The following is a 13,046-nucleotide window of genomic DNA, read 5'->3' as shown; positions in this document are numbered from 1 at the left end:
TGGTCACAAAAAAAAAAAAAAAAAAAAAAAAAAAAAAAAAAAATTTGCCATGAAGACATATACAGGTGCACAGTCTTTTCTATTTGTATTATTTTCTTGTGATTAATTTTCAGAAGTGTTTCAGAAAATTGGGTCATAGTAGTAAACTAGAATTTGGGACATTCTAGTAAACTAGAATTTGTTTTCTCTCTTGAAATCTGTCTTTTCCTTATAAAATGTGAACTTTTAACCTTTGTCTGTACCTTTAAGTAGAATTATTTCCTTGTAATTCCATAATGTGGATTAGGTCAGGATTTTTGTCTTCTAGAAAGATTGTCTGGATTCACATTCCCAGAGTCCAATAACTTTCTTCAAGCCCTTGGCAATACTGGTTATAGTTACCATCATCGTCATCATCATCATCGTCATCACTAAGCTTTGGCATGTGTATGTGCACACTTGGCAAGGAAAAGAATCTAGAGAAAGAAAAGAAACTCCCATAGGTAGTAGACAAGAGAGAAATTTGTGAATAAGTCAAGAAAAGAAAAAAAAGGAAAATCAGGACAAAGTAGTGTATAATCCAAGAGAGGAAAGAATTTCAAGATTAGCAGAAAAGTGGTATAGTCGGCACTTCTTAGCTATTAAAATATTCACTTTTTGTAGAGTCTGAGTGTTTCTACCCTGCTTTAAAACTAATTGTTTTTAATATATTCCATTTTAGTCATGATGTGTATTTGTTAGGTTATAAACACTCAGAAAAAGAGTGTAATGTACATATTATGACTTTATTTTCTCTTTTTAAATAGCCAGATTATCTTGGTATTTATGAGTGTAGTCTATATTCACTATCTCTAATGTCTATGCATACTTATTTATACTGGCTATTTTATTGCTTGAACAAAATCCCTTTTAATGGAATTTTATGCTCCCAACTGCTATAGACAGACAACCCCCTCCCCGTCTCTGCATGCCTTCCCTCCCTAGCACACACGATGTTGTTTCTGATTGTTAGGAACTGAGGCTAGGCCTTTTGGGAAGATTATGATTTCATAGTCAAAAAGGTTCATTATACCCCTACTATGTAAGGAACTATAATTAGATATGGTGGGGGAATACAGAGATGAGTAACATTTGAAATTTGTCTTTAAAAGGTGTGTAGTCTGGGGCCGGCCCAGAATAAGAATTGGCAAAATACAACCCATGGGCCAAATTTGGCCTACCACCTGTTTTTATAAGTAAAGTTTTATTGGAACACAGTCATGTACATTTAAAAAAATATATTGCCTATGTCTGCTTTCATGCTACAACTTCAGAGTTGAGTAGTTGTGACAGAGATGGTATGGCTTGCAAAGCCTAAAATATCTACTATCTACTGTCTAGCCCTTTACAGAAGAAAATTAGCTGACCTTTGTTCTAGTAGAGTGTACCAGGCAATCTTGGCAGAGTTGATACTTGACCAGAAATCAGGTTGTATGAATTCCGCATGGCAATAATTTTCTCAGGAAACCCTTCACATTTCTTTTGAGTAGCTTGACCTCACACGTGAGAAATACAACTGTAGATGATGTATGTAATGAAAAACATCAAATATCAAAATCTCTAACTAACTAGATAGTTAGAATACATAGTAATTTTTTGGTTAATGTGCTTTTTGAGTTTTTTTTCTACTTTGTTTTCTCTCCTCTTTTCTTGCCCTACCTCTTTCCCCCACCAACCACTTAAGCAGGTTTGAATTCCTCATCAACATCTGTAGCAAATAATCCCCGTTGTGAAGGAGAACTCCACCTTGGAGAGAGAGTGTTGGTTGTAGGCCAGAGAATTGGTACCATTAAGTTCTTTGGGACAACAAACTTTGCTCCAGGTAACTCACTTGCATATTCTTTGTTCAAGAATTGTTTAGAATACAAAATGTTTAACACTGTACATATAAATAAAATTTAATTATTGAGAATTCTTTATTAACAGTCCTTGTGAGTGGTAACAGTGGCACAAAAAATGTAAAACAGTGATAAAAACAGACTTTTTAGTAAGGTTGACTCATCTATACATTTTTCTTGTCAACTATATTTTACATTGTCTAATGTGAAAATTAGTTGTCACTTCGTATAACTTCGTATAATGTATGCTATACGAAGTTATTACGGCATGTTATTTGAACAGAACTCTGCTCATGCCAGTCCTCCATTTCAGAGCCCGAAAAGCACTGCAAATGCGCAGAGGCTCATTCTTTACAGGAGAATTCCAGTTCCTTAGCTGGCCACTGGCCCCCTCTGAGGTTTTACTGTTTATCCCATGTCCCAAAGGTGCTCTATTCCACCCACACTACTCACCATTCTCTGTATCCTTCTTCAAGATTTTCTTTTTGTCTGTCCAGAATTCCCTCAGTTCTTCCTGCCCGTATCTCCCATGTTCTGTGGAAGAAATCTGACCTGTCCCTCAAGACTTGTTTCCGAATGTGATCTTCTTGATGAGGCGTTAATTTACCGTTGTAGCCGCGGTTATTGCCTCCTGCTCCTGTGCTCGTGCTTTTATAAAAACTGTCCTCAAACTTTAGGTATTCATGTTCATGTCTTTTCACCATACGAAATGGAAAAGCCCTCCTTTAGGGCCAGGGCAGTGTCTTGTTCATGTTTGTGATGCTCGGAGTGCCAAGCACAGTTATTTACCCAAAGTGCTTCATAAGTGAGTAGAATTGCAGTGGATGCCTGGCAGGATTTAAAATTGGGTGTAGTCCATTAGATTTATTATTTAAATAGCTTGGCTCTGTACAATTGAAACAGAAGTCTTAATAAGGCAGACTATTACTCAAGAGCTTTTTTTTTCCCCCCCAAGTGGGTTTTTATGGGAGTTGGGTGTGGTAAGAGTGGCTGGTAGTGATTTTCAGAATACAGTATAGAGTTTCTTACTATCTGAACCCTTACTTAAATACTTAAATGAATAGTCGCTATAATGATTTGCAAAAGTTTTTACACCAAATTCAGTGTCTAAATAGAAAATCTGCTATGCAGACACCAGTGAAATCATGTAAGTTGTTTTCAGTCCTAGTGAATGTGCGGCAGCTGTATCTCAGCTCTGACAGGTTTGCCTTACCTGCTAGCATTGTGCAGACATCCTCACTAATGAGTGCAGTAAGTATTAAACAATTAGGCAACTGTGTTTTAAATGTTTTATATTACCTGGAAATCCTTAGTGGATTGTTATATAGGTTTAAAATGTCTTTTAGTGATATTTGGGGAAATTAAGGTTTTCAGATGGGCAGGGCATGCATTCTTTTCTTTCTCCTTTAAATAACAAACTGTTGGTCCCTGCTGTCTGTGAATGCATTATCCAACATGTTTTCAGAAGTGGATAAGATTATATAATGAGATGTGCATGTAATTTAAAGAAAAAAAACCACATTTTTATGTTTAATGTTAAGTTCTCTCTTGCGGAACATGTTCTGTTTCTGTGTCCTAGGACTGATGACGTCAAAAAAAGATAATGCTTCTGAATCACCACTTTCATTGGCTCCTGGTGAAGAATTGAAAACTGTAACAGAGAAAGGTGGTAATGTAATTTATAACTTCTGTTTCTTAAAATACAATTTACTGATGAAACTTTAAAATAATATAGTGGTAAAACAGTCTATGTGGGGGTTAAATTTTAAAGTTGATAAGGGAAAAATAATTATAGTAAAAATTATCCTTGAAAATCCCTTATGTAGCTCATAATAAAGTATATACTTTTTCTGTATAAAATCCTGTATTGTGATTCTATGTACACTTAAATTAGAGAACTACTAAACTAGTCTAAAAGAGGGAATAATTGGGAATTCCATAGTACAGATAGCCTGACATAATGTTTAAGTCACCTTTAGCTATCAAATCATTAGGTGAATTGAGCTTGAATATTCCTGCTTGCCTTCAGTTTTAACTCGGAACATTTTAATATTTAACTTTTTTTTACCTTAAAACATATTAATAGCATTTTTGTTTTATGTATAAATAATATGGAACTCTACTGAGTTATCTAGGGTGAGAGGTGAGTGGTAGTGGTCGTTAGATTAGGTAGTCAATTTACATTAATTGTTGTGATGACACCTCCTATATAAGATTGTGATCTTATAGTGTGAATCCTTAAAATACTGTGTGTGTGTGTGTGCTTGTATTATAAAATCTTTTATGTATAAACCACAGTTTATTTGGATGAAATAAGGCATTTAATTTGACACTAGATAATCCAGAGCTGAGCAAGCTAAATGGAGAGTTTCAGAAGGATTTCCCTGGAAAAGCATCTTATTGGCCCACCTGCTTTCCATACTTTAATATATATTTTTTGTTACCTATTTTAGTTACCCTGCCTGGATCCATCAGCAGCTCCTCCTCTGCATCTTCTTTGGAACACAAGCAGAGCTACCCCAAGAAGTTGAGTGCAGGCAGCAATAGCAAGAAGACAGTGAGCACAAGCTCTTCTCTTTCGTCTAGAGCCAGTGCTGGTATCTATGGCTTTTTCAACCAGGCTTTCTTGGTGTTTTTTATCTTGGTTTGTTTGTAAGTAGATTTGATCTTTTTAAAAGTGTAGAAGGAACCCTTCACTTCAATCAGATTGAACTGTTGCCCTCTTCCCCGCCTCCCCCTGAGCCTTAAGCTAGGTCTCTTCATTTCGCTGCTAGATATAAGACTTTGCATTTATTTTCAGTTAATTTATTCTTAGTGGTTTTGTCCCATCTAAATTTCGTTTCTTGCGTACTAGGTTTTTCACATGGCTTTGTGTCATCTTTATATTTAGAAAGTGTGGTTTCTCTTTTTATTCGAGTCATTGTTTAAAACTCTGGATGAGAGGGTTAGAGGGTCTGCTCTCAGGGTGACAATGACAGCCTGTTTTGATATGGCTTCTTAACTAGCTGTGGATCTTGCATACTCTCAGTCCACATTTCTTCGGTTATGTGTAAGCACACATAAGACACCTTATCAGACTTCTTGTTGAAATCGACATAGATTGTGTCTATTACGGTTCACTTATTTACCTATGTAGTAAAATTGTCCAGAAAGGAAATGAAGCCATTTTGGCATAAATTATTCTTAATGAACCTCATAGTAATTACCAGCTTGTTTTTTAATACTTCTAATACTTGTACTGAACCAATATTTTATTATAGAAAATGTTCATGACAGGATTTTTTTTTTCTCTTTGAAATACTTGCTTTATTGAATGGAGAAAAACCCCCAAACCCTCAACAGTAGCATTCACATAATAAACCTAAAAGTTGGGACCCTGAGAGTAGGAACCTAAAGTTTTGCCTGAAATTGTTTACCTGGAATATTTATTCTCTGAATAGCTACCACTCCCCACACTGCAGCTGATTTCTGTTTACTGCTAGGAGAAACCATGATGCAGCAGTTTATCCTCATTTTATTTACAGTTTAAGGCCCCCTTCGTTTGGTATTTGGACTTATGACATTTACTTGATTTTAAAATTCGTATGTGGGTATGGAATTATCTTTTTTCCTTTTTATAAAAAGTAGTTTTAGTGTGCCTATATATTTACCTTTTTCTTTTTATAAATTTGAGGGTTATGAACAAATAATAGTGAAGATGAAGAGAATTATCAGAGTTAAACAGGATCTTTCCTTCATCAAGAGAAAGAGGGGAGAGAGCGGAGAGTGGGAGATATGTGAGAGAAAGTCCTTGTTTGGATCCCCGGACATTTCCTTAAGAAGTTTTTCTACAATAAATAGATAATCCACTTTTTCTTCTAGATTTGCATTTGAGGGAGATGTGGGCAGTAATAGAAAGTTAGGATAAAGACTTAGAGAAAGAGGAGCAGAAGGAAGGGATTAGGGAAATGGGGGAGGGAGGGCAGGAAGTCTGTGTCCTGGTCTCAGCCTGTGTGTCCCACTGTTGAACTTGCGGTCTTCGGTCCACTGTCTACAGGCAGCATGGGGACAGACCTGAGGATTTCTGGTTACAGGGTCGGGGTTAAAACCTACGTGCACCACCTACTGGCTGTGAACACCATGTCTTTGTTAATTCCTAAGTTTGTATCTTATTTACCATTACAATTTTTATGAAAAGCACTTTGTAAACTATCAAGTGCTATAGAATATTAATTATGAGCGTCTAGGACTTGTTAGTATAATACTTTATCCAGACCTTCCTTCTCTGTGGGTTTACGTTCCTTCATTTGTTGCCATGTTTGCAGGTTCTCCCTTTCTCACAGCATGACTTGTCTCCCATCCCATCCCCTCCTCAGGGTTCCCTAGGTCTTCTCAGACGATAGCTATTCAAATCTCTTTATGTGCGGATGGGACAGGCTCAAGGGCCCACCTCTTTTCTCTCAGCTGTTATGTTTGAACAGCTTTCTATACAGTATTTCTCTAGGATTTCTGATGTTTAATAATGGCCATTTCAGGGCTTAGTTTTGAGTCAAGTTGAGAGGGGAGTGATTTTATTCTTAATAAGGAAATCAATTTGGGGTAATTGGAACCATATAGCAATTTTACCTTCAAATCACATTCCTGTATATATCATTTATAGAGTTCAGGTGAACGACTATAATTCTAGCATTTTACCAGAATAAGAATTGGCAAAATACAACCCATGGGCCAAATTTGGCCTACCACCTGTTTTTATAAGTAAAGTTTTATTGGAACACAGTCATGTACATTTAAAAAAATATATTGCCTATGTCTGCTTTCATGCTACAACTTCAGAGTTGAGTAGTTGTGACAGAGATGGTATGGCTTGCAAAGCCTAAAATATCTACTATCTACTGTCTAGCCCTTTACAGAAGAAAATTAGCTGACCTTTGTTCTAGTAGAGTGTACCAGGCAATCTTGGCAGAGTTGATACTTGACCAGAAATCAGGTTGTATGAATTCCGCATGGCAATAATTTTCTCAGGAAACCCTTCACATTTCTTTTGAGTAGCTTGACCTCACACGTGAGAAATACAACTGTAGATGATGTATGTAATGAAAAACATCAAATATCAAAATCTCTAACTAGATAGTTAGAATACATAGTAATTTTTTGGTTAATGTGCTTTTTGAGTTTTTTTTCTACTTTGTTTTCTCTCCTCTTTTCTTGCCCTACCTCTTTCCCCCACCAACCACTTAAGCAGGTTTGAATTCCTCATCAACATCTGTAGCAAATAATCCCCGTTGTGAAGGAGACTAGATAGTTAGAATACATAGTAATTTTTTGGTTAATGTGCTTTTTGAGTTTTTTTTCTACTTTGTTTTCTCTTCTCTTTTCTTGCCCTACCTCTTTCCCCCACCAATCACTTAAGCAGGTTTGAATTCCTCATCAACATCTGTAGCAAATAATCCCCGTTGTGAAGGAGAACTCCACCTTGGAGAGAGAGTGTTGGTTGTAGGCCAGAGAATTGGTACCATTAAGTTCTTTGGGACAACAAACTTTGCTCCAGGTAACTCACTTGCATATTCTTTGTTCAAGAATTGTTTAGAATACAAAATGTTTAACACTGTACATATAAATAAAATTTAATTATTGAGAATTCTTTATTAACAGTCCTTGTGAGTGGTAACAGTGGCACAAAAAATGTAAAACAGTGATAAAAACAGACTTTTTAGTAAGGTTGACTCATCTATACATTTTTCTAGTCAACTATATTTTACATTGTCTAATGTGAAAATTAGTTGTCACTCTACAATTTTATTCCTACTGATTTCCAAATGTGCTTAATGGCAGGAAAAATATTTTAAGATTAGGCTTATGCCAAGGATGATCTTTAAAATGAGTAGGCAATGAGTTAACTGTATAGCTTTTATCAGAGTGGCTTGGAGAGAAAAGCAAGCAAAAGGGTTAAAAGGAAAATGAAAAAGCTTTTGGATACCCTGGGGACCTTAAAAATACATGTTTGTGTATTACATATTCATTCCAATCTATACTTAACATTGTGTTTCCAAAAGTTTTTTTTTTTTTTTGCATTTTCAATGATTATAATTTTAAATAGAAGCCAGTTGAATGAAACCATACATATTCATTCCAATCTATACTTAACATTGTGTTTCCAAAAGTTTTTTTTTTTTTGCATTTTCAATGATTATAATTTTAAATAGAAGCCAGTTGAATGAAACCATGTTTGTATGTCTTAAATAGCAATATGCTATTTTAACACATGGTGGCATTGCAACATTCTAGGAAAAGGTTACCTAAAACTGATTTTTTATCAGCACCGCACTCTCCCGAGTGAGCCACGGGCCGGCCCCTCTAAAACTGATTTTTTAAAAAGTTTGTAGCATTCTGTCAATAACTTTGAAAGATACAAGATTTTACCCTATTTGAAAACTACCAAATTAGCCTGTAGATGTTGGTGGAAGATACAAGAATTCTGGGTCAGAGACAAAGGACTTCAGTACTCACAGTAATAGCAGTAGCCAGAGTAGCGGCATTTTCTGCACTGTTGCCTGAGCCTTACTAGGTGATACCTGTGCTCCCAGGGGTTTATGTACCGGGATAAGAACCTGACCATAAGGACTCTGAACCTTTGTTTTGTACTTATTGCTCCACATGCCTGTCTTTTGCTCTGGAGAGAGACTGTCTTCCAAGGCTTCTATACAGATATCCATGAAAGATCATCTGGAACAAAGGCAGTCAATGCTCAATTGCACAAAGATGCAGAGACATGAGAGAAGCACGGCGAATTGTCTCCTAACACATTCTTGTTTCATCAATACCACTTTTAATTGCGAGTCACTGATTGATTTGAGATGAGTTATGTTTTATATTTGTGACTCTCTTAGGTCTCCAGGTAGTAACTGAGATTAGTTAGGATGTACTTAACATAGTTCTCAAATAAAAACAGGAATCCCACAAGTAGGTTATTTTTCAGTCACCATATGCCTTTTGAGTTTACCTCTGGATTATATTAAACAAGGCTAAAATAGTTTGATTCTTTGGATAAAATTCATCATTTTACGTTGGCTTTTAATTTTTAAATCCATAATGTAAAACATTTAGAAATTTGGGAATTAATAAGAGAATAAAATAAATGTTGGAAACTTTTCTGTTAAAATCATTCTGTCCTTTAAGGAAGGATAGCATGTATATCATGTGCCATCAGAATTTAGACTAATCATTTCTACAGAATATTGGTAGTATCTAGCCTTTTTATAGATTTTAAGATCTAGACCTGAGAGAGGTCATGTTTAGCCTCTTTTTATCAGTGCCACCTTGGAAAGAAAATTAACATTTAAATGGGAAGCTATCCATAACATACTACCACCAGACAATGTGTAGTCGCTATTGTTAACCCTTGTCATGATGTTTTTCTGTTGTATGTTACGCATTATCAAGAGTTACATGGTAACGTAGCAATTATATGGTAAAGTGGCAAATGTAAAAATTACATAGGAAAGCATCAAAGGCAGAAGGAAGTAAAACTTGGAAAAATGTAACTATGGAACTCAGAGGAATAACAGTGGCAACCAGACTGACCTGGTTTAGGACATTCAGAAACATGATGACCTATTTTCAGAGCGTTAGTATGGCTAAACAGTCGGTTTGTAGATGTTACTTATATCACGTGGAAAGACTATGTAAGTATAAAAGACAATGGTTGTACATTAGTTTTTCAACCCAAATCCAAATATCTGGAATGGGCATATGTGTCTTTTTGAGCATAAGAGGAAAAAAGTAGGGACTTCTTCTAGGTTGGCTTTTTAAAAATTAGATAATTGTCTCTCTGAACTAGTAATCTGACAATATTTTTTTATTTTGTAATTTACAATGTTTCTTGGTATCTTTGTATTTATATTTTATTTGATACTGATTTAAGAGACCAAATACAATTACTACTGTATTCACCTTTTGGATCACAAATGTATGTACTATTGAGCACTTTTAACTGCTCTTAATGCACCCTCAGTTTGAGAATTCTTGCTCTAGCAGTGTGTGTCCGTTTCCCTTATATTAGGTGGAACCATGCTAAAAGCCACCTTGCTACTTTAATTTTAGGCTGTCTAGAAAATAAAATCCTATTACTTTCCTCAGTGGGCCCCTTTAAATACTAAAAGTCTTTTAGAAACTTCTTCCAATTAGCTAAAAATGATTTGCTTTTTCATCTTGGGTTGGGGGGTGTGGTGGAAGAAAAAGCAGAGTCACCGTGATGTCTGATGGTATTTTCCATATTATTTTTGTCTGTCTTTAATTATTTAAGAACTGTGTGTGGTGTTCTAATATTGAGAGAGTAAAATGAAAAGATTGCATGCTTATTTTATGATTTATGCATCTCAGTATTATGCTACACTTTTCTCACTCAAATACTATATTACTAAGTCAAGGACAGTTTCTTACTCATTATAGCTTTTAGATGTATTTTAGTCATACACTACTTGCATAATAGTTAATCCTTGCCAAATCTGTGTTTGTGCATTTTATTTTCCTGCCTTAATGTACTACTCTGCAATTATGCTTGTAAAATGTTTTTCCTGTTCACTTTTAAAATTTTTGAATTTTATTTCATAATTTTATCATTTGAAAGCTTAATTATGATGATCTTCTATCATTTTGGTCATTTGTGAAAATGTTAAACCATCTAGACTTTGGGTTTGTATAATAGCATAATGATTTTGGGTAAAGTGCAGATGATTTTAAAATGCAATATTCATGTTCTAGGATATTGGTATGGTATAGAGCTGGAAAAACCCCATGGCAAGAATGATGGTTCAGTTGGAGGTGTGCAGTATTTTAGTTGTTCTCCAAGATATGGAATATTTGCTCCCCCATCTAGGGTGCAAAGGTGAGAAAAATGTAATTTATGTTTATTCACAGGAACTTTTTAAAATTTGCAGTGGTTTATAGAGACCCTAATTTTATATTAAAGACATGCACTGACTGTAGCTCATGTCCTCTTTCAAGGGGTTAACCAACCACCTTCTTCAGAGAGAAGACTCATGGGAAGCTAAATTTGCTTTGCTGAGGATTTGCAATTTTAAAATCCTCCTTTATTCCTCATTTGCAAACCCTATGAGTATGTGTAGGCTATTAGAAATGGCATTTGCAGCTAAGAACACTGGGAGCAGCAAGCTTAATCTGTCATGCAAACAAAAGTAAAAATGCTCTCTGATTGCTTCAGCCACATCCTAACTACATTAAACTTCCTGCCAGCAGGCACCCCATTCATTCTCCTACAAACCTAATGGAACAAAAATGGCTTTTTCCTCTGATTTCTTTACTTTTCAAAAATAGATAGGCAGTAGAACTTTGGGGGAAGTGAAGCTTCATGGATTTTTATGTAATATACCTCCTCTGTCTTTCTTCTGAAGATAGTACACTTTCATAGTGCCTCACTCTGGTTTTAAAAAATAAGTTGAGCAGAAACAAGTTCTCATGAAATTCCAGGTACCGTTATATTATGTGAAATGACTTCTTTTATGCTGCTAAAGAAGTTGGCTTGTTATGCTTTTCAGTGGGTGGGAAATGGGATAGTAATCTTCAAATAAAAGATAACATATGGCATAGTCATATTCATGAAACTAGAACTCCAATGGCAACCTGCGAATCTCCTCGTTTCCTTACACCTAGACTGTGTGGCTTCCTCCTGGCAAATTTAAGTTTTTATGTCCATTTTCTTTCTCAGTTTATTTTCAAACTGAATAATGACATATAATTATGGTATTAATATCCCTTTTCTATGATGTACTTGGTAAAATTATTTTCTTATTTTTGATATAATTTAACATACTGTGCTTCGTAGTTTATAAAGTATCTTCACTTAAACGTTATTTGTTTCATTTGATCCGAATAAGTATTTGTTCAGGTAAGCTGGAAAATAACGATAACTATTACAAAGCCTTTATTGGGCATTTAATAAGTGGCAGGCTCTGAATGGTATACTTTAGATGCATATCTCATCAATTCCCTGCAAGCCCAGGGAACTATAAGGTATTATGATCCTACTCATTTTGCAGGTGAAGATACCTGTTTCCAAGGATAAATTAACTTAGCTGAAGTCATATAGCTAATTAATAGTAGAGCTGGCTTCAGCCCAGTTTTGTTATTTTGTTGTTATTGTTTCTTAAGCCTTTGCTTTTAGACAGTTTGCTCTTTTTTTTTTTTTTTTCTTTCTGGTAATCATTTTGTAAAGGAAGAAAGGGAGGTAATAGCTGTGCATAGCCCTTAGATCTGCTGGTCTTGTAATCATTTTGTAAAGGAAGAAAGGGAGGTAATAGCTGTGCATAGCCCTTAGATCTGCTGGGCACTGTTTCCAATGCTCTCCATGTAGTTACTCGTTTATTCCTCTACAGAAACCCTTGGGCCAGGCTCTGTAATTATCCGTGTTCACAGAAGAGACAAGTAAAGTATCCGTGTTCACAGAAGAGACAAGTAAAGTGCAGGGATGTGAAGTGAGCTGTGCTCCCAAGTAGGGGATTTGAGTGCATGTAGTCCAGTATCAGAATGTGTGCTCTTAACCTTAATCCTATAATGGTTAAAAGAGTTTCAGTGACTTTCTTCAGGACTCATAGCTTGTAACTGATTGATCTGGTAGTAAAATTCATGCTGAGTCACCAGTCAGTCTTCTGTGATCTCATGCTGCTTTGGGTATATCTTCATCAGCACGGTGCTACGGTCTCTTCGAAGTTTTATTTGTCTCCCAGTCATGAGGGCTAGGATTCTTCTTTTCATTTTTGATCACCCAGAGTGCATAGTTTGGCATATTTTATATACAGTAAATACTGATCAAATCTGATTCCTTGTTTAGTGCTTTTTAATGTAGCAGCTTTTTCTCCTCCTTTACATTACATTGTGAAGCCACCTTCTTTCTCATGGTTTCATTTTTTTTCCTCACTTTGTTTATGGAGCAAACGTTTTTTACTTTGTTTTTTGCTTTCCTTCTATTTGGTCTTCTTTAAGGTGGTACATTTAAAAGTAGCCCCCCTGGGGCCGGCCCGGTGGCGCACTGCTACAGTGCGCCGCTTGGGAGCGCGGCTGCACTCCCGCCGAGGGTTCGGATCCCACATACAGACCGGCCGCTCACTGGCTGAGTGAGGTGCGGGAGCAACACCGAGGGTTGCGATCCCGTTGCCGGTCCTGGTCCGGTACGGGCGCGACACTGAGGGTTGC

General features: G+C 36.0%; 1 protein-coding gene across 1 annotated transcript in view; it reads left to right on the top strand.

The window, feature by feature from the left end:
• The window catches only part of CLIP4 (CAP-GLY domain containing linker protein family, member 4), a 60,061-nt gene that overhangs the window by 31,956 nt on the left and 15,059 nt on the right, over nucleotides 1-13,046 (top strand). The window contains exons 8-11 of the mRNA XM_008566397.1: nucleotides 3,436-3,522; nucleotides 4,310-4,453; nucleotides 7,252-7,386; nucleotides 10,599-10,722. Coding sequence (XP_008564619.1) covers nucleotides 3,436-3,522; nucleotides 4,310-4,453; nucleotides 7,252-7,386; nucleotides 10,599-10,722 — 490 coding nt within the window. The remainder of the gene's footprint in view (nucleotides 1-3,435; nucleotides 3,523-4,309; nucleotides 4,454-7,251; nucleotides 7,387-10,598; nucleotides 10,723-13,046) is intronic.

Source organism: Galeopterus variegatus, unplaced genomic scaffold (genome assembly GCF_000696425.1).
Source record: "Galeopterus variegatus unplaced genomic scaffold, G_variegatus-3.0.2 Scaffold239, whole genome shotgun sequence".
Classification (NCBI taxonomy): domain Eukaryota; kingdom Metazoa; phylum Chordata; class Mammalia; order Dermoptera; family Cynocephalidae; genus Galeopterus; species Galeopterus variegatus.
The sequence above is the reverse complement of the archived record's forward strand: the minus strand, read 5'-3'. Positions and strand labels throughout refer to the sequence as shown.